The sequence below is a fragment of the Poecile atricapillus genome, chromosome 1 (genome assembly GCF_030490865.1).
Source record: "Poecile atricapillus isolate bPoeAtr1 chromosome 1, bPoeAtr1.hap1, whole genome shotgun sequence".
NCBI lineage: Eukaryota > Metazoa > Chordata > Aves > Passeriformes > Paridae > Poecile > Poecile atricapillus.
In genome coordinates, this window is record NC_081249.1 from 96,222,867 (window position 1) to 96,243,772 (window position 20,906).

General features: G+C 41.1%; 1 protein-coding gene across 1 annotated transcript; it reads right to left on the bottom strand.

The window, feature by feature from the left end:
• Positions 1-389: 389 nt before the first annotated feature.
• ZBTB11 (zinc finger and BTB domain containing 11) lies at positions 390-19,798 on the bottom strand. Its single transcript, XM_058829955.1, has 11 exons — positions 19,009-19,798; positions 15,784-16,019; positions 14,920-15,151; positions 12,964-13,766; positions 10,697-10,876; positions 9,954-10,190; positions 9,418-9,562; positions 8,205-8,322; positions 5,500-5,658; positions 4,903-5,078; positions 390-3,618 (listed from the first exon to the last, which is right to left on the bottom strand). The coding sequence occupies exons 1-11, from the start codon at positions 19,316-19,318 to the stop codon at positions 3,086-3,088; spliced, it is 3,129 nt and encodes a 1,042-aa protein (XP_058685938.1). The 5' UTR covers positions 19,319-19,798; the 3' UTR covers positions 390-3,085.
• Positions 19,799-20,906: the final 1,108 nt, after the last annotated feature.

Below are 20,906 nucleotides of genomic sequence, written 5' to 3' on the forward strand. Positions count from 1 at the left end.
TGCTTGCTTTGGGATGCAGTGTTGTGGACACCCAAGTCAAGAGAAACACCATCTGAAACAAACCAAGATGGTTACAGCGGGGTACCAGGGGGCCAAGCAGATAGCTCACCCACCCTGAGGACTTGCAGCCAAAGCAATTTCAGTATCAATATACACGTTCTTTCACTAGCACTGTGCTCTTGTACAGCCATGTTCTGACACAATTCAGGAGCGCAGTGTGTTTCCTTTCTTCACACAACATAAGTCTTTGAGCTTTAAGCAAAAATTAAAAAGTAGGTGTTGCCAGAACTATCCAGGCCAGAATCTGTCTGCATACGGAAAGGGAAATGCTGAAGAGAAACCTGCAACACCTTCTTTCCCTGGAAAAAAAAAGTTTCTTGAAAGAGCAATTCATGGCATAGCTCAGTTTATTTGATGACAGAAATAACCATAACTTTATACATGTAACACTAAATAAAAACAGCAGAATGTACAAATCAAATTCATTATGTACAGGAATTCACTAGGAATACTTAATGAACGGACACTTTTCATTATCTTTATTTAAAAAAAAAAATCAAATACCAACTGCGTATTTGCAGTCTGATTTTTGCAGAAGGGTAGTGAATGTCTTAAGTGCTGAAGTCCAAAGAAAACATAAGGCAACTCCACACAGATGGGAACAGCAAAGCCAAGAGTGACACTCCCTGCTTACCTCATGCCCTTCTGAAAAGGTAAGGCACAGCATGTTAGGAAAGGGGTGCCACAACATTCAGCTTTGACATTCCTTGCTGAATCTTGTTTAGAAAACAACCTTTTGTGATTAGTTTGGTTGGTGGTTGTTTTAAAACAGCAGATCACTGAGTCAGTACAAGCATTTTGACAGTGGATAAGAAGGCTCTGAAATTCAGATTCACTTTTGCTTCTTCCATAGGTTGGGCCAATAAATAAATGCACCAAAGATTAAACTAAGGTGCTGGTAATATTCTTTTTTGTAAGGTAACACACTAAATATACAAATAATGTTCTAGCACTATTTACAGCTATTTTTCCTTGAACACTTCTTCACTTTAGTAATACATAATTATTTTTAGGATACAAATAAAGTAAGTTTTCAAGTTTACCTAGTGCTTTTTTAAATCTTTTTCCATCATAATGGCAGTATTTTAATTTTAAGCAGGATGGCTATCTCCAGATCTTTTACCATACAAAAATTCAAGTTATAGCAAGCAGTATTTTTTTTTTTTAATATTCATTTTAGTTTTACTCCATTTGGTAATTAGAAAATAATACAATTGTAAAGGGGTGCAGGATATATAAATAACTACATTATTTCTCTGAAATAAGACCCTGACTTTTGAAATAGGCATCTACAAATTAATTTGAATCCAAGACAGGAACTCAAACATAAAAAATTTTCAACAACTGCTTATCTACAGAATTGCAAAGTATAAAAAGAACAGTCCATTCTGTAGCTTAGTAGACAGATATCCACATAGTTAAATAAGACAAAAAGTAGAAATACTAATTCAAACGAGGTGGTTACTTTGCCACAGGGTTTGCTGAAATTTCGTTCAGCGGATCTGTTTCACAAGTAGCAGAGTTATATGCATGTCACTTTATTTATGAAGTTTACCCTGCCATATTAAAAGTTTCTGACTGTTTGGGTATCTTGCTGCTGTCCAGGTTAGGAAACATGTGATACCACTATAGACTGAGAAGAATTTAAAGACTACAGCTCTGATTGTTCACATGCAAAGCACTTTCAGTTTCCTTGACAGACATGCTGCTTGCTTAAAAAACCCACACAGCAGTAAAGGAACCCATACCTTGTACAGATAAGCACATGCCCTGTTTGTGGTATTAATCCAGGGACACGGAAACCTGGGCCAAGCACAGCTGTCATTCACACTTGCAGGAGCACCAGTAAGGATTTTTCCAACAATGTGGTGTAACACCAGGTATCAACTGGCCCTAGGAGTATTTTTTTCAAGCAGCAATAATATGGTCTTCTAGAGATTCTGGTAATTTTGAGACAAATTTAATTTTTACCCCATCCTAAGATTTTTGTATTTCTCTGTCATGTGTCCTGCTTGGAAATTAGCAGGGCTCCACCCTTCAGTACAATACAAGATTAGTCTGTAACTAGCTGGACTTCCTCAGTTCCAAAAGAAGTATGCCATTAGATCTTTCTCCTTTGACAGTTTCTACACCAAATATAAAGCAAAATTAGAAGCATCCATCATCAGGCTGCCTGCTTTGGGTTCACACATCAGTGCTGGCAATAGCTTCCAAACAAACATGGAGTTAAACATGGCTGTGTGCAGAGGCTGCTGTGTCAACTTCTCCCTTACAAAATAAAAGGAATTTACTTTTCTAACTGGTCTCCCTGTGGTGGGCCATCCTCTGGTCAACTTAAATTCACAACCATCTTGGAGAACCACTTCCTTGGACTTCAGCAGATCACTGCCCATTATCTATAAAACATTTTACAGGATTTTGCTGAACCTGGGACCAGCCATGCACACACCTGGAATTAAATTAAGCTCTTCAGAACTGGGATTCACTAACTACCAATGGTGCATTTGCCCAGAGAAAAAAGCTTCCGTTTTTCTGTATACCACATGAAGCACAAGCCTACGCAAAGCATTCCACCACTTCCCTTGCCTTGGGAGTAAACAGACAGAATCCAATATAGGTAATTTGCTCACAAACTTGATGAAATGCACATCAAAAAAAACAAAAAAGCTACCAGTAGTTGTGCATTTCTAGTTTTTAGTGCAGCCTTTTTATGTTTTTTCTTTTTAATTTTTCAGAGTTATAGTATGATACCACATACACAAAAACATTATTTTAACCTGTTGTTTTTGTTTGATGTTTTTTTTTAAGATATAGCCAGTATAGAAATCTTAGCTTTCAAAGCCTCGGGCCACACTGGAGTATTGTACTTTTTCCCTCTAATGCATGGTGCAGTATTCTGTCATCACAACATTCAATACTGAGGATTAACCATTTGAAAATAGGCATCACTGAAAGCCTCAGAAAACCCATTAAATACTTGGCTGTTACAGATTATAGAACCGTACCCTCCTTGCTCTCTCATATACTAAATTGACTCTGTCGTTGTTACATGGGCCACTTCTACTTCTACAGTTTCAATGGCCTGTGCCACTTCAGCCATTTTCTGTCCTTGCTGTTGTGCCAGCACGTAATTTACCACCTGCATGATGCTTTGGTCAGAAAGGGTAGAGACCGACGTGCATTCCTCAGAAGCTGCAACTGCTTCGATGGCTTCGAGCGTCTCTCCTGTCACTACCACAGTCTCGCCCTCAGCGGCGCCAAAGCTGATCTCAGTTTCTTGTTCCTGCATGTCTGACGCTAAGATGCTGATGGCGTGTTCCACCTGCGTGCCCTGGTTGTGAAACTGCAGAGTATCTTTTTCCAGCATGATTTTGCAGGGTATGTAGTCCCTGTGGAACTTGGTCATGTGCTTGCGCAGGGTGCGCGCGTCGATGTAAGCCTCGTTGCACACGGGGCACACGTAGGGCCGCTCCCCCGTGTGCGTCCGCACGTGGCGCTTCAGCGAGCGCGCGTCCGCCCAGGCCACGCCACACGTCAGGCACTCAAACGGCTTCACACCTGCACGGGGCAAAGCCAGCAGAGGTGACACAGCTCACAGAGAGCAGCAGTGACACAGAGAACAGCAGTGTGGAAGAGCTGAGCAATACTGTCATGTTTGCCGTGTAAGAAAGAGATCCCGATTACATTTCTGTGTAACAATACAATGCAAGCATAATGCATTCAGGGGCAAGAGCTTCCACAAGTGCCCACCCCAATCCAACACCTTACTTAAAAAAACTTCAAGATTCCTTTTAATGCAGTTTCCTCCTTATTTAAAGTGCAAAATGCTTAATGTAATTCTGATCATTCTGATGCCTTTCTGAAGTCATGCTTTACTTCACAGAATTTGTCACATTTCTAGTCACCCTTGCTTCTGTAAATCCTTCTGCATACCTACAGCTCTACCCCTTCTCTTCCACACATATGTTCAAATACAGCACCTGACGTTTGAATGATCTTATTTTCCCTCATAACATCTGAGTTCTGTGGTCTGTAATATTGAATGGGGCGTGTGGGTGGTGACAAACACCATCTCACTACTGGCTTTGCCTCTATGACAGTTACTGGAGATTTAGGCTAGGTAACTACAACAAGACACTTTCTCTGTCTAGAAACAAACACAAAATCTCTATTTGAATACTTAGACAGCTGTCAGATTTACTCTTAGGAACTCTTTAAAAGGAGACATGCTTTAAAAAAAAAGGTGGGTTTTGCCCTGGGACAGGAAAATATACAGACTCCCAAAACAGCTGAAAGAACCAAATACTCAAAAATAAATTTCTGACTTTATATCTAACATGAAAGTGTACACAATTATTTAACAAAAAATATAAAATGTTTTCATATTTTCCCCAAACATCATATAGTTTATCACTTGTCATAAATTAAGCTGATCAATTTCCAACATCCATTTTTTTTTTTTTATTTTAAATTTAGGTCAATCATTCTGCTATTTTAAGAGTACTTTGTTAACAGTGTGCACCTTTGAAAACATGAAATAGTGCATCCAATTCTTTGTCAGATTTACCCCTCTTAATCACTTGTAAAAACATTCCTATTCAGGTTCTGAGGACAAACTGGCACAGTCCCTGTGTGTGACTGGAGTTTTAGGAAGACTCCAACAACTTCTGGGAATCACTGGTAGCAAGTTACCAAACCAGGATTTGCACAGAATGGAGAATCTGTAAAAACCCCTCCATGTCTTGCCAAACAGGACACACACAGACTCAAAGAAACAATTACCCCTTGAGCATTGTGTTTTTAGGGGTTGAGGGATGTAATGACTATTTGTGTTCTACATACCTTCATGGTTGTTCATGTGTCTCCTATATTCCCGAAGTTGTGTGAATTTTCTTCCACAGTGTTCACAAACTCGTTCCAGATTTTGTTTTGCTCTTCCTTTTTTACCATGTGTGGCTTTCTTTACATGTCTTCTGTACAAAGCTTTCTCATAAAATTCTTTTCCACATACGTTACACCTAAAATGTGTTAAATGAGAAATCTATTAAAACCATTATTGTACACTTATGTTTTTTAAGCCAACATCCACTTTAATTATGGTAGCCAAAGTTTAATGACAATACCATCTCATTTCCTTTTATTCACAGCCACAAAGCTTCCACTTACCCTTTCAGAGAAGTGAGATCATGTTTCTAACTTCACTGATTGTATTTATCCTCTTATGAATTCCCATCTTAGTTCAAGCACTGTGCCCCAGGTTAGCAGCTAACTCACACAATTTAAAGTCAGCCCTCCATCCTCAAGGACTCAAGACCCCAGTCACCAACAATGCATTGATACTTTAAATGCAGACTAGGCAGTGGCTTGCTGACAGGCTGTGGATCTCTATAACCTCACTTTGATTAGTACGTTTCAGTTGTTAAATTAATTTCCTCTTACCTGTAAGGGTCTGTGACAGAATGAGACTTTACATGAGAATACCAGTCTTTCTTCCAGCTGTAACATTTTCCACAGAACTGACATTGAAATGGCTTCACACCTAAATGCTTATTCATATGCTGCCGAAGATCCCGAGCTTCATAGAAACTCTTGTCACACCTGTAACAGCAAATGTTTTAGCATCCCCTACAAAAAGGGATTCAGGACTGATTTCAAAGGCACAGGGACACTCTTCTTTAATGGCAATTGAAGACTGAGAACACCTATTGCATCATCAGTATTTATTTAAAGCACAATCCCATTCTAAACTAGGAAAAATGAAAAAGAACAGCACTTTTATTTGAAAGCCTGGAATAAAACTTGAGGGCCTCTGAAACCTTTTTGTCTGCTAATGAGTAACTATATTCTTTCTGCAGCTTTAACAGTGATTAATCTAAGGCAAACCAACTGGGAGACATCAGAAATTTGTATTATACCATATGAATGTATGAAGACAGCAACAGCTGCTTCTTCCCTTAACCATGAGGACTGACACATAGACAACTGGAATTTGTTGTTTTTAATGCTCAAATGTAGGGAGTTGTAAGAAATTAAAAAAAACCAAGTTGATAATCCTTCAAGAAAGCATCTGAAAGCAGTGATACCCATTCTTTAGGTTGCTGCTCATACACATCTTAACCCATGCTAACTTAAGGTTTTCCTTCACTTATACTTTGCTGTAGCAGCTTCTCTTGGTATGAAGACTACAGAGTTTGGTCTAATCAAAAAAATGGTTTCTCCATTTGAAAGAAATTCTGCTGCTCATCTCTCTCTTCCTCATGTGACAAAATACAGCTGCATGACTCAAGAAATGACAGAGCGATGCCAGCAAGCACAGGCAGATGATTCAACTTCTATAGTATCAACCACTGGAGTGAGGGAATCTCAGAAGTCAGTATCCAGTGGAATCTGAAAATGAAAAAAGCTGCCATACAGGAACAAAGCATTTGATATTACATGGCCTGAATAATGGGCATTCTGGAAACAAAGAAAGTCTGCTTTTGAAGGAGAAAAAAAAAATGGGTAACAGTCCTTGAGCCACCCAAACAATCACCTCCCCCTCCTCCTTGTAGGCTGGAAAATCTGATTACTCCAGTACAAATAGGGTTCTTGGGGATCCTCAGTTTGGACATCCACATAAAAAAGTATCAGAAAGACCCCTCAGGGGCTTAAGTGGGGTTGGCACTTGGTGCTCTCTCCTCAAGGACTGCGTATTTGGAAAAGCCATTAGAGAAGTAAAAACCTCAAGCAACCACCACCCTCTAACATTGTCACGCATTACTGCAATTTAATCAAACACATACTGCAAAACTTCCAGGAACATTTTCCTAAAATAACTCGTGGTCAGCGTTGCTTAACTGGGTCAGAAGTTCAGACTGAAGCCTGACAGGGAGGTTTCCATTCCAAGTCACCAAACTAAAAAACTGAAGTCTGGTTATTGCTTACTGAAGCTCTCTAAACCACGGGTGACAACATGAATTATATCCTTAGTAGAGACCTTCGCTGGAGAAGCAGCAAGGACTGTGTCTGTTTTGAAGAAGCTGGGGAGACAAAATATCTTTTCTGTCAAGGTGATCTCTTGCATCCATGGCCCTACTGCTTTGAGTAAAAAAAATTTTGCTTTATAAATATATATCACCTTCAAAACTAAAATTGCCTTCCATAGTATGTTTCATGAAACAGTGTCTGTGCAACCTATTAGCTCTGTTCTTTGTATTTTTAGAATTAATGCTTTTAGCATTAAAAATCATGAAATAAAAACACTGCTGACAGAAGTAAGTTTTCATCATTTAGAAACTGTTACTTTTGCTGTCATGCAGCAGCACCGAGAAACTTTAACAATTCTTTAGATTACTGCTTTCTTTAAAACCTTGAGTTGATACAGGCAATCATAAATTGTACCACTCCTCTTAATATCTGACAAGGGACCTCACTGTGAGTTCCAAAATTAAACATTATTTGTCCTTCTGCAGGGCACTTGGAAGGAAAAAGTAGCCATGTTTTGCTAATGCACTAAGAACACATTTTCCAGTTACAGTTTCTTCTTTGCTCAAGTCCACAATGCTGTCATTTAAATAATAATAAATGTCATTATTAATAAAATACATGCCATTTATTGCAATATTTGAGTGGTCATCTGTATTTTATAACCAAGAGAACTGCAACAGTCAGTAAGTCTCAGTTTGTGATGTTCCTGCAGAGCTGTTTGCTAAACACAGCATGTTTTGGCAAACACTGCACACAAGTGCAGGACACTGCAGACTCTACAGGACAGCTTCAAATCAAACTGAAATCAATTATCACACTACCAGAGGGCAAGAATCAGGCTGAAGGCTGGGCCTCTTACAACCTCACACTCTTTTATCTGCCCTACAAAAAAGCTCTATATCCACACAGCTATTGATTACAGCACCAGTTCCAGTGCAAAGTCATTAAAGAACAGCTGCATGAAACTAGAGCTAGGTAACAGCTTAAAACCAAGCCTTTGTCTCCAGCACGTGCATTTAACAGAATGCATTTTTTTATTCTCATGGTTTGTGAGTCTTATCCCAGGCCAGTGGAACAGTTTTAGGCTGCAACAAGGAGCTGCTTTTAGTCTTGAAAATGACTAGGATCATTAATGTGAAGAAAAAAAGCCCACCAAAACCACCCATCACCTAACTTACTGAGTACACTGATATCCACGAACTTCAGGCTTTGGCTGATGTTTCTTTATGTGTTTACTGAGTCCTGATGCCCTGTGGAAAGCTTTTCCGCAGATGGAACAAAGATACTTGGATTCTCCTAGCAAAAACAAAACAAAATATGTTACCAATATAGGCCTCCATTTCTTTGGAGCGCTTTATGAGATGGATTTTTAATTCATATATAACTTTTTAAATTCATATTCATAACATTAATTTAATTCATACATAACTTAAGTAATCAGCACTACAAAGAGAAGCTTATTTAATTACACACTGATGGAATTTTTAAGTGTATTTCATATGTGCTAATGTAATAATACACAACGGGGGGGAGTAGCACCTCTAATTTCATGTTTTTAAACACAGGTACATCACTGCAACTATGATTTAGTGAGGAAAAGCGAGCAGCCTAAAAAACTGCCCTCTTGTGAAGAAAAACACAACTTCCTGTGTTTTTATGCATTATGCAACTTCTTCAGACACACAGCATTGCTTATGGATTATTGCTTATATCTTGGATTTGTGGAAAAACACCTTGAAATAAAAGTTTCTGCTCCATTTTATCAACATAGGAGTGATGACTACTAATATAAATTCCTTAATTTCAGGAAGAAATTATCGTAACTGAATATCTCTCTTGATTCTGCCCAGCCCAAAAAAACAGAAACACAGACAACCTTTACAAATTACAATTTTAAAACTCTGATTCTATTAAATTATTATATAGTTATCTTTCACATGCTAAGATCTTCCCAGACACTACGCTTTATAAAATGTCAGTATTAATACAGAAAATCTTGTAAAACTTATATGGAGATTCTGAGAGATTTAACTTAGCCTGTTTTCCTCTAAAAGGACAGGCTGGAAGATTAAGTGCACTGGAACATTCCAGCCTGTTGCCTATTTCATGTTGAATTGACATGATACAGGCATTAAACATATACATAAGGCTACAGGAACAGATAATTCCCTGTTCTTGTATAGAACATTTGTATAATAACACTAAACTACGGTAAAACAGCTCCAAATGACTACTAAAATGACTACTTACTTCTATCTCAGCTGCCTGACCAGAAGAAAAAGAACAAACTACATTTTTTATACAGTTCCTTTGACATTGAAGAACAACGTTAAAGTTCAGCAGCATACAATAGCCAAGCAAAGGAAAAGGATTTCCTTTCTCATCACTTACCTGTATGAATGCTCATATGTTCCTGAAGACTTCTTTTTGTGACAAAAGACTTCTCACACAAGTCACACTTGAACTGTTTCTGTACTTCATGGAGAGCTAAGTGCATTTTTAATCCATGCTTATATGTAAAGGTCTTTCCACAAACCTAAAAAAATCCGTATGTGGTGGAATAGGACAAATAAAACTAATTATGTAATAGGTGTTTAACTTCAAACAGAACAAAACCTCCTGTATTTCTTGGAAACTAGGATGGCCAAGCCTGTGATTTTGCACCAGTCACAGAACAGGTCTTTTAAAAAAAAAGGAATAATAGAAGGAAGACATTCTTCTATACACAAGAATATGAACTTGCACAACTCAAATTAATTCTAGTTTTCTCACTTCTGGACTGCAAGCAATTTCATCATGAATGTTACACTAGTTTTCCCTATTGCAAAGTGACCGAAATTAACATAAATTTTAGGGCAGAGCATCAATAACAAAATATTGGTAATAGAGAACATTACTAATCTGACTAGAGAGCAAAAGGACTTTACCTTGCATGCATGGGGTTTGACACCTGTATGTTTAAGCATGTGTATTCTGAGAGAATAGAGCTTAGGCAGAGTTCTCCCACATATGTCACACACAAATTCCCGTTTGGTTCTCCCTTTCACTGAGGACACGCCTGTCCCCTCAGCACCTGGAGCTGCAGCGGTGGCTTCCGTCTTCCGCGTGTGCCGCACCAGATGGGCCCGCAAGGAGGCACCGTATTGGAATTCTTTCTTACACAACTGGGACAGAAGATATTACAACTTCACTTTGCATGCAACACACAGAATTACTTAAAAAAAACCCAAAGTAATCAAATGTTTTAAGTACAGTAACATGATGAGTTACATCTATAACACAACTCCAACAGCCATGTTGTCTGAGGCCAATGAATAGTTGTAAATTTTTATTTTATGGCTACTGACAGAACCACTGATCACTTCCCAGCGAGACTAACTTCCAAACTACAACACACATTTGAACACAAATTTACTGGTAGGGTTAAAAGCAAATCCCATCCTAGCACTGTCTTGAGCAGCAAGTCACACATGACTGTCAGGCCAAGTGGCTGCACTCTATTCTACCTCATCCCATCAGACCTAGGCTGTATCCAACTCTGAAATCCATAAGGAAAAGATATGTATGTACCAAAAAAGGCAATGAAAAATAACTACTAATATAATTATTGACTTAATTTTCATGAGGAGGAAGGTTTACACAGAAATAAAACCCCAACCCCTCAACTTACCGGGCATTTATATTCTTTAGATCTTTCATGTTTCAGTGTGTGCATAATAAGTGCATAGCGCCGATGGAACACCATTCCACAGTCAGTGCATTTGTGCTGAGCTTCCACTTCGTTATTTTCTGTGGTCTCTCTTTTGGGCTGTTTCATTTTTTTCCCTCTTTGTACCAGCTTCATGGCAACCTAAGTTGGAAAAACAGAACTTCTGAATGAATTTTACTGCACTGTACTTCATGCCTTGTCTGAAGTTTGTATTAAAAGCCGATGTTCTGTGTTACTGTAATACCTCTTAATTTTGCTTAGCTGACTTAGTTGCTCAAAAGTTACCTTGTTTCAGTTCACTTCAAAATTACAGATCTCAAGGTGAGTAAAAAATTTTATTTTTTCAAAACTATAAACTTATTATGATGATGGTCACACAGTGATTTACCAGTTCAGGGATAACGAACTCTTCAGCCCCGAATAATTGCCTAAGTGACAGCTATGGAACAGTTACAAAAGAATCACAGAGTACTGCCAGTACAGTTCAGAGCATTTCAGCTTTCCTAGAGACTTTTCATCTAGGAATAAGGCACTAGTTTTTATTAGGTGGTACTGGCAGTACTACATGGAGCTGATAATCTCATCTTCCTTTGTAGAAACTTGCTGCCAAATTCTTTAAAAGCCAAATTCTAAGTGATCAGCTTGAAATGTCCGTATTAGGTCTGTCCCCTTGGGGCTCCTGAGAATAAGGCAAGGGAAGGAAGTACAAGCATCCCCATTTCTTCATCCAGTTCTCCCAACAAGTGAGTTATCTAGCAGTTTTTTAAAACATGCTAGCCCTTCCATGCCTCTGAAAACCAAACTGAAACTTGACACAGACAAAACTTTTCAACGTATTTTTTTTTAATTTTCCTGTTGCTCTGAAAACTTACGCAAACTTGGCTAAATTGCAAAGCCACAAAAATAATTTTGTTCAGTACCCCATTAATAAGAGCTAGGAAGATAATTCCTACAAAGCACACCTCAGCCCCAATATCTCCACGCCAGGTTCAAGTACTGTAATTTAAATCAACAGCAATTTTATGCAATCTTGTTATTCTTCCAGCATCAAAACTGGGAACTCAGGAGAGCTTCTCCTTCCCGAAGCTTGTATGACATCCCATGCCATAGGGGAGTTGAGGGATGCACAAGACAAAACACTAAAAACTACAAAACAAGTTAGAAAAGCAGAAACCTATTCCTGAGTCCAATCCGGAGCAATCATCTAAACCAACTGCTTTTTTCCACAAGTCTGTGGACTTCATCTGTCAAGCAGCTGGATTTAAAAACTGCAAAACACCTTAACAGGAACTATTCCCAAAAATAAGTATTCCCCTTTCCAAAACAGAACAGAACTTTGGCGGTCTCCAACCAGCATAAATAGGTTACTCAAGTATTTTGATTGTGCTAGATTTAGCGTCTGGGCTTTAAGCTGTCCATCTGTAAAAAAACACTAATGCTACAGCTTCTATCTACCAGAGAGTTGTAATGATAACAAATTATTGTCCTGCGTGTGGGACTGGTGGTTCTAGTATGCAAAACTCTCAGGATTCCTCTGGAAATTAACAGTTCTTCAGAAGACTTTGCCAATATGCAGTGAAGTGCACTCTGTCACAAACTAAATGCATGAATGTTCAATGAGACGACTGCCAACTATCCGTGGGGACTGAAAGAGGGAAGGCTCTCAAAGGGGAAAGAGTAGTAAGATGTTTTCATAAAAAAAAAAAAAAAAAAAAAAAAAAAGTAACTGGAACTAGTTCAATTACTAAACATTTAGTATGTTCAGGTGCTAGTTTTTAACACCAGTGCCCTTTGATTCTTTCTCTGAACTGACCCCCATCAGAAAGTATCAGGAATGCATTATTGTGACTCATGATTACATCTTAAGATCTACATGGGATGTAAAATTTTTCATTCCCAATACTGTTGTCAAGTCTGAACAAATGTAGGATCTCACATCTCTAATAGACAAATGTATGTATCTGTGACTGTCTCACACATGAGCTGGCTCAGAATTAAATTCACATATTCAGAATTTTGGGGAGATGATACAACTTCTGTGCAACCATAAGAAGCTGTGAGAAGAGACTCAATATAGACTCTGGCCACTGAGCATTCTAAGGACCTTCAACATGGAAGGAATACTTTGACATTTGATGCCAAATCAACAGTTTTGGGATTTTGTTTGCACAACTTTCACAGCTTAGAAATTACTCTAGCAACTACAGGCCTAATAACAGACAGAATACCTGCTGCACTGCAGACTTAGGATTTGTCTTTCTATTCTGCAGTTTTTTTTCAATTCCTTTATGCAGCCTGATGTATCCCCCCTCACTGACTGAACGCTGGCGAAGCTTGCTTTTGTAAGTATCATCTTGACTGGAAGCGAGGCTTTCCGGCTGGGAAACCGAGCTGTTCTGCTCATTACTTTTTTGCTTGAGTGTCTCTGAGGAGTCTTCAGAAGCAGAGTCCACATGTGCTTTATCACTTTGATTTTGAACTGTCTCAGTTTCCCTTTGACTCTGTGTGTCCATGGCTTCCACAGCTGATGGGCCAGAGGTGAATGTGTTGCAGAGGCTGTTTGAAATGCTCTCCACCAGCTGGATCTTGATGCAATTTTCACTTGTTTCACACCGTTCCACAGGTTTGGAAGGATCACCCCCAGTGGCCTCCAGAGGCTCTGGGTGCAGGGGGTCAGGCTGGGGTGCTGCTGCCTCCTCTGTCCCAGCAGAGGAAGGAGCTCCATTCACAGCTATTGGCACTTCACTGGCTGTGAGTTTAGGCTGCTCAACACCATCCACGGGCTGCACCTCCACTTCAGCCTGCTCTGCTAGGTTTTGTGTTGACTCTACTGTTTGAATATCTCCCTTTTGGTACACTGTAATTTGTTTCTCTTCCATCTGTTTGTGCACATTCTCACAGATTTCAAGGACCTCTGACATGAAGAGATGCCGGGCGAGCATGGCAACTTCTGCCATACTACAGAAGTCAAAGGTTAATTCTGAAGTATAAGCAAATTCCAATAAAGGCAGGAAACTGGACTTGCAGAAACCTATCAGGAATAAAACAAGATGTTTTAGAGCAAATAATGATGACCTGAAATTACACCAAATACCCCATGATGAATACAACAGTTCACCTTTGATACAGTTAAGTCTGAAATTTAGAGCAAAACACACTTGGAAATAACAAGTCCATCACTGGGACACAGTTAATTATCATTTACACTACTGATTCCTCCTCATGTAGTTTCTATGTGCGGGTAAGCTCAGACAGCTTTTCCAATGACTAAGTAGAACTTAGGTAGTTCCACAATAAAATTCTTTGAGGAATACTTCAAGATGCTGGGAGAGCCACAGTAGTTATGGAGCAGATTAATTGAACCAAAGTCTTTCTGGATCTGCTACATTCAGAAAGTACTCAGAAGTACTTCAGAAGGTCATAGGTAACAAGTGATGTGGTAGAAAAATAAGAAAGTAGCTATCAAAAACGATAAATATATGGATAAATGGATAGAAAAGCTTAAATAAAAAAGTCTGGTATAATTTTCCACAGTTGCATAAATAATAAATCAAATATTTAATGTGGAAAACCTTCTGGACCATCCAATTAGAAAATTATTGTTCACACATGCCTATTATTCATGCAGAGACAGTTAATAAATGAGAAACCAGTGCAGAAGGCATATGTTCTGTACGCTATTCCTCATCACTACAAAGCTATTTTTAGAACATTTATTTTAGAACTGTCTCCTGTCTTTCATGTACCAGGTCTGAGAAATAAGCAGACATGTATAGTTCTGCTTCACAGAACTAAGAAGCAATTTAGCATTTGTTAAGCTGAACAACTCTCCAAGCAGCTTGTCAACATCCCTGCTTGATGTATTCAAGTATTTGATTTTGCTTCCTTTTTAACTTTCGTAACTAATCCAAGGAGGAAACATGCCTAAGCAAGGTAAAAATCCAGCAAAAGCTTCTCAGAATTTTAAGATTAAATACCACAGTCCATGGACAATCAGATTAGGCAAAATCAGAGTGATCACTTTTGCATTACAATCCACACAAAATACTTTTAGACTAAAAGAGAAAAAAGCAGGATTAAAATTCGGTTGTCTTCAACACTCAAAAAAGATTGAATTAAATACTGTACACCTTACTTAGAATAGAATATTATGATTTCTAGCTTTGAAACCCACAGCAATTCACCTGACAGATCCACTACAGCTTCATGACTAGTGACAGCTCCCTTTTCAATGAAGAGCTCTCGGAAGTACTCGCTGTTGGCTGCCAAGACAGATTTGTGAGCTTTGTACTCCTCTCCTTCAATCAGCAAAGTCACATCACAGAACTGATTGGAAAGCCTCTGCTGATTCAGTTGGTTTAAGACTGACAGACAATGTTTGGAAGATGACTGCTTCACAAGGCCCTTACTGTCAACCTGTCATAAACAACATTTGAGAACTTCATTACATTTAGATTGTGCCTTTGTAAGCATTCACACTGAAACACAGAAAGGATTATTTTCTGCAACCATACAATCAGTTCAAGCCTGTAGAATACAGAGCTTAACTTTACTATTGTTTTCTTTCATTAAGTTTCACCCTCCCTCCAAACATAATTAAAACAGACTGGAAAAATGGGAAGACACATTCAAACAGCTCTTTGACTTCATTTTTGTATGCTACAGTCTGAAAATGTTTCCAAATTCAAATGTCTTCATGTGCATGTGAGCCTGCAGTTATAAACAAGAATTTTATATATCTGTATAGCATCATTTATTAAGGAAAAGATATAGAGCCCATAAGAATCTTAAATGTGATGTTTTACTACTGGCAATTTTGCCATTCGTTTTATATGCATAATATATAGGGTGATTTTATTTCCCAGCAATGATGTTCCATAATTAATTTCATGACATATATACCAGTATGCCATGTCTACATATTCAGTATCTTTGGCAAAATTTATAGTCTTAGTGTTACAAGATTATCACAAGGGAAAAGAAGTACATGACCAAGAATGCAGCAACAGAAAATGCAAATCCATTCAGATGTAAACAATAATACTTACAAACACAAGCTCGTGCTTTGCTATTGGCTTCTTCTTCACAGGCTTTGGGGATGCAGCTGGGATTGATGCTGTGTTACTCAATTCATCATCTGTTTCATTACTGTCCTCATGAGATTTTGCATCCAGTCCTAGCTCCTCCAGCATTTCAGAAGGATCTGAGAGAGATCTAGAGCGATCTAGCTTTTCCTGGCACTTGCTGCATTCTTTAATGTAATCTTTAACCTGCTTAAGAATACCTAAGAAAAATTAATGAAGCTTGATTAGGCTTCTAATCTTAATTCAGTTTAATATGAACAAATAACTAAGTATGTAGATGATTAGCAAAACTAAAAGATGGTTAGTATGTAATATTTTTTATTACAAATCAAAAATATTACATACTAACCAAGAAAAATAAAGTCAGTCACCTACACTCTCCCTCTCTGATGCATTATTACTAATTCTGATTCTCTCACACCACTGTGTGATACTGCATGTCACTAATGCTAATTTGAGATAGAACATTTAGAATGTCACTACATCAAGCAAACCCTCCAAGAAAGATTATTAAGGCTAAAAAAACCATATTGGTATTTAGAGATTTAGTCTCATAATCCCAAGGTAATGATTGATGTAATGTAATTCTGCATTTAGCCCACGCAAATTGCTTGTTCCTCCTGAAGAGGACAAGAATTGGAAGGCTCACTTAAGAGCTTTCGCAAAATTGGCATCAACTGTGCTATATGCAATGACACTGATTTGTATTATTAACACTGATTTAAATCAATTGCCTATGATTTTGGAATTTAAATAAATCAATTTCCCATCAAGACTTTAACCAGTGGAACCAAATATAAGTGACAGGATCCAAGGAAATAGCCTGAAGCTGTGCCGGGGGAGGTTAAGGCTGGACATCAGGAAAAGGTTCTTCCCCCAGAAGTTGGCTGGGCACTGGAAGAGGCTCCTCAGGGAACCAGTCACAGCACCAAGCTTGAAACATTTCAAGAAGTGTTTGGATAATGCTCTCAGGGATGACCTTTGTGACTTTTGGGGATAGTCCTGTGAAGAGCCAGGAGCTGTATTCAATGACCCTTGTGGGTCCCTTCCAACCCAGCACATTCTGAGATTCTGTAAATAATTTCAGATACTCAACATGTCCTAAGCCCAGGGTCCTCTACTAGACACCAAGGCATTTTCCATGCATGGCTTTCAGTCCAAATTAATTTTCTTCACTAGGACAATAAAAAAGCATATATTGCAGCTGGGCCTCTATGGTTTAAAATCCAGGAGAACTCAAAAGCTTTGCTAACACAGACTTAGACTTGCTTGCTCACATCACCTCAGAGTATGACTTGCACTATCATTACATACATATCTCTGTAAGGATCAGGAAAACAGAGACTTAAAAAGACATTCATGCCCATTTCAGCACTTGTACATCTCCTTGATTTCATCTGAAATCAGACAGGTATCTGGCCTGCAAATCACACCTCTAAAACCCTTCCTTGCCCCTGAGCCATTCTCCAGTCCATCGCCTTGCAGTTACAGAACAAACACACACCAGGCTGATGTCCATCCCAGGATGACAGCTGGGCCAAAGCTGCTGTCCACTACCAGCCAAAGAATACTGCAATGGCAGGGAAAACAGTCTTAAGGGTGACACGTGTAAGAAACATAACATTTGAACTAAAAGAATGGAATGGATTTTATTATTCTCAGTGCAAGAGAAGTAAGAGGACATAGGGTGTGCAAATAAAGGTGATCAAGAAGATTATAAGAATACAGAATGTCCTCTCCTGACAAACAGAAGCTACAGTGAGGCCTATGGAGGAAGCTTCCAGCACAGGATGAGAGTAGATAACAGAATAGTACAATGTTGGGCAGACAATGAGAATGCAGATAAAGGCAAGGAAACCACCATCCAGAATGGGTATATCAGCTTTGAGATGCCAAATCCTTTTTCACATGAAAAGATCTTCAGGTCAATGAGATCTGGACTGGAGGGATCAGCTGCAGCTAGAGCAAAGTCCCTCCAACTGAAAATAGGGAAAACTAAAGCCAAAATTACAGACTTGCTGATGGATGAAGAAAGCAGAACAAGAGAAGCAATACAAACACACACTGGGCCTTTGGCAAGTGAAAAGCAGGCAATTTGTTTAATGGATATCTAGAGCTAAAAATAGAACACCAAATCCAAAGGGAACAAGATAGCAAATGATTTCCTCAGCCAAAAGAAAGTCACAGTTGGGAATTACTGCTGTTCAGGTACCACCATTTCTAACAGCTGTGGTATCACTCAGGACCCAGCTGACAATTAGTCTGGTCTTTTCAGCTTCTCATTGCAAGAAAGAGACAAATACAACAATGAGTGTCAGGACTGCCAACCACCACTGGCAGCTGCAGTACTTTAACATGAACACCATCACATGAATTAATGAGGTCAAAAACTAACCTGGGTCACCTGGAATGGATTATCACTCTATCCCAAGGGCACAGCTGAGATGTCACTGTCTTACCTGGGCTGTGTCCAAGACCTGGAGGGGACAGCTGCACTCCGCGTTTCCATATATTCAAGGTACCATAACCAGATAAGCCCTGGACAATTTGCTAACCAAGATGTAGTGTGCAGAGTGAGCCCTGCCTCTCGGGGTGTGACACAATGTCACTGCCCACAGACCACGTGCTTCGAGGTGGCGTTTAAAGGCGCCGGTCACTCAGCAAGTGACAGTCCCCTCCTGCTCCCGCCAGGGAGGACACACGGACATCCCTTCAGTACAAGGGAGACGCCTAACTCCTGGAGCAGGTACAGCGGAGGGCAACAAAGATAATTAAAGTGCTGAATCGTCTCTTTTACAAGGAAAGGCTGAGAGAACTGGGCTCGGTCAGCCTTGAGACGAGACGAGACGACTGAGAGGGGACCCCGTTAACGTGTATAAGTATCTAAACAGAGGGTGCCAGGAGCATGGAGCAAGGTGCCGGTGGTGTTAAGCAATAACACCAGAGGCAACGAGCAGAAAGCGATGCAGGGGAAGTTCCACGTGAACACGAGGAAATATGGTAAAGGTGACTGTGCACAAGGTACAGGCTGCCCCGAGAGCCCGTGGAGTCTCCATCAGCGGAGATGTTCAAGAACCGTCTGGACACAGTCCTGTGCCCTGCGCTCTGCAATGACCCTGGGACCCACTGCGGTCCCTTCCAACCGCGCTCCTGTGGCTCCGTGCCCCAGCCCCCGCCCTCGGCGCTCACCTCTCCACCAGTATTTCTGCGAGAGCCCCTGCCAGGTCTGCAGGCGGGTGCGGTGCGCGCCGTCGGGCGCCAGGTGCGCGGCGCGGATGAGGCGGGCGCGGCGCTCGGCCTGCAGCACCACCTCCAGCTCGGCGAAGCGCTGCTGGTCGCGCTGCCGCCGCTGGTAGTACAGGGTGCCGCCGCGCACCACGTAGCAGGCGGCGGCCTTGCGGATCTTCCGCTTGGCGTTGCCCTCCGTGCCCGGCGCGTACGGCTCCCGCTCGTTCGTCAGGTACCGCAGGATGGCCAGGTAACTCTCCTCGCTGGACATCGCGCGGCAGGGGCACGGGAGCCGCCCCCGCGCCCTCAGAGCCGCGCCGGGGCTGCGGGGGAGCCTCCCGGGATAAGGGAAGGGGGATCGGGATCGTCCCCGGCCCGGCGGGAGCCGCGCCCGGGGGGGAACTGGAGTGTCGCGGCCCGCGGCGGCAGGAGGGAGGGAGAAGCTCGGGCAGCAGCGGCGGCGGAAAGACAAAATGGCTGCTGCACAAGCGGAAGTGAGGTGGAGCCGCGCGCGCGCAGGAGGCGCCGGGAAGGGGCGGGGGCGCGGAGAAGCACGCGCGGGAGCGGCTCCGCCATCTTGGAGCCGGGCAGAGGCGAGCCCGGGCGCAAGGCCGAGCCCGCCATAGGGGAGCCGGGCAGAGGCGGCCGCGGGGCTGGGGGCTCTCCCGAGGGAATCCTTGTGCAGCCCCGGCTCCGAAACGAGCGGCTGCTGCTCCAGAAGTGCCTCGGGGGCAAAAGCTGCGAGCAGAGTAGCGGGGTCGTTCGTGCCGACCAGGAGCCGCAGCCGTGCCTCGGGGCGCTTGGTGCCCGCTTTTATTTGTAAAGTTTAATTTGTAAGAGGCCAGGAAGAAAACCCTTTAGATGTCAACTGCGCGTTTTACTTGTCCGAGCTCTGCGGTGTTTTTTATACCCGCAGCAGAGCCATGCGAGGCAGGAGCCGCGGGATGTCGCGCCCAAGGAAAGGCGCAGCAGCAGCGACCCTTCCCCTGCGCTCGGTACCTGCAGGAGCTGGGGCACAGAAATAACCCACCAGAGCGAGACCGGCCAAAGGCGCTATTGATATAGAAAAAGGGTTCTGTATTTAGTTTTTCGGTTTATTTTATTTTAACAATGGCAGTGGTCGAATATTGGAAAAAGTGGCCCTAGGCGGTTGTGGAATCTCTGTCCTTGGAGCTGCATTCAAGGCTCGGCTGGATGCTAAGCAATCTCTTCTAAACAGACACGCTTTGAACAGGGAGTTGATGTCCTCTGGAGGTCCTTTTAAACCCCAATTATTTTGTGGGTCTGTGACAAATTTAGGCGCTCAATTTTTTCTGACAAATACTTGATAGTGGATCGATTATGTTGCATTAGGTAAACACAAGGGCTTATATTAATTTCCATGATAATTCATTGTATTACATCTATGTTTGAGTTGAATAACATGCTGGTACACCAGGGTAAGGCCCTGCTCTGGAACAGCCTGCCTCACTCGAGGCATAGTTTATGAGTGGAGTAACCTGATGGCCTGTTATTCTTTACTTCTTCTCACTGTATCAGTCAGAACTCAGGAATAAACATCAAGGAAGAGTAATTGTGAAGCATTTCTGCGTACCACTGCAGTGACACCAGGCAGCCAAAGCCTGCAAGCTTCAAAGCATTAACAAATACTAACTTATTAATTAGTCATATCTGCCAATCAGTTTCTAGATTTATCATTAATGGTATTATAAGCAGATGGTAGAAGCTCATATTGATTTTCAGCTTCTTAGCTGAAAACATTTGCAAGAAATATCTGGGGTACCAGGGGCCTCATACAAGACACTGATGTGGCTTTCATAATCATCACTAGCATGGGTAATTTTCAGAGGTGTTTACAG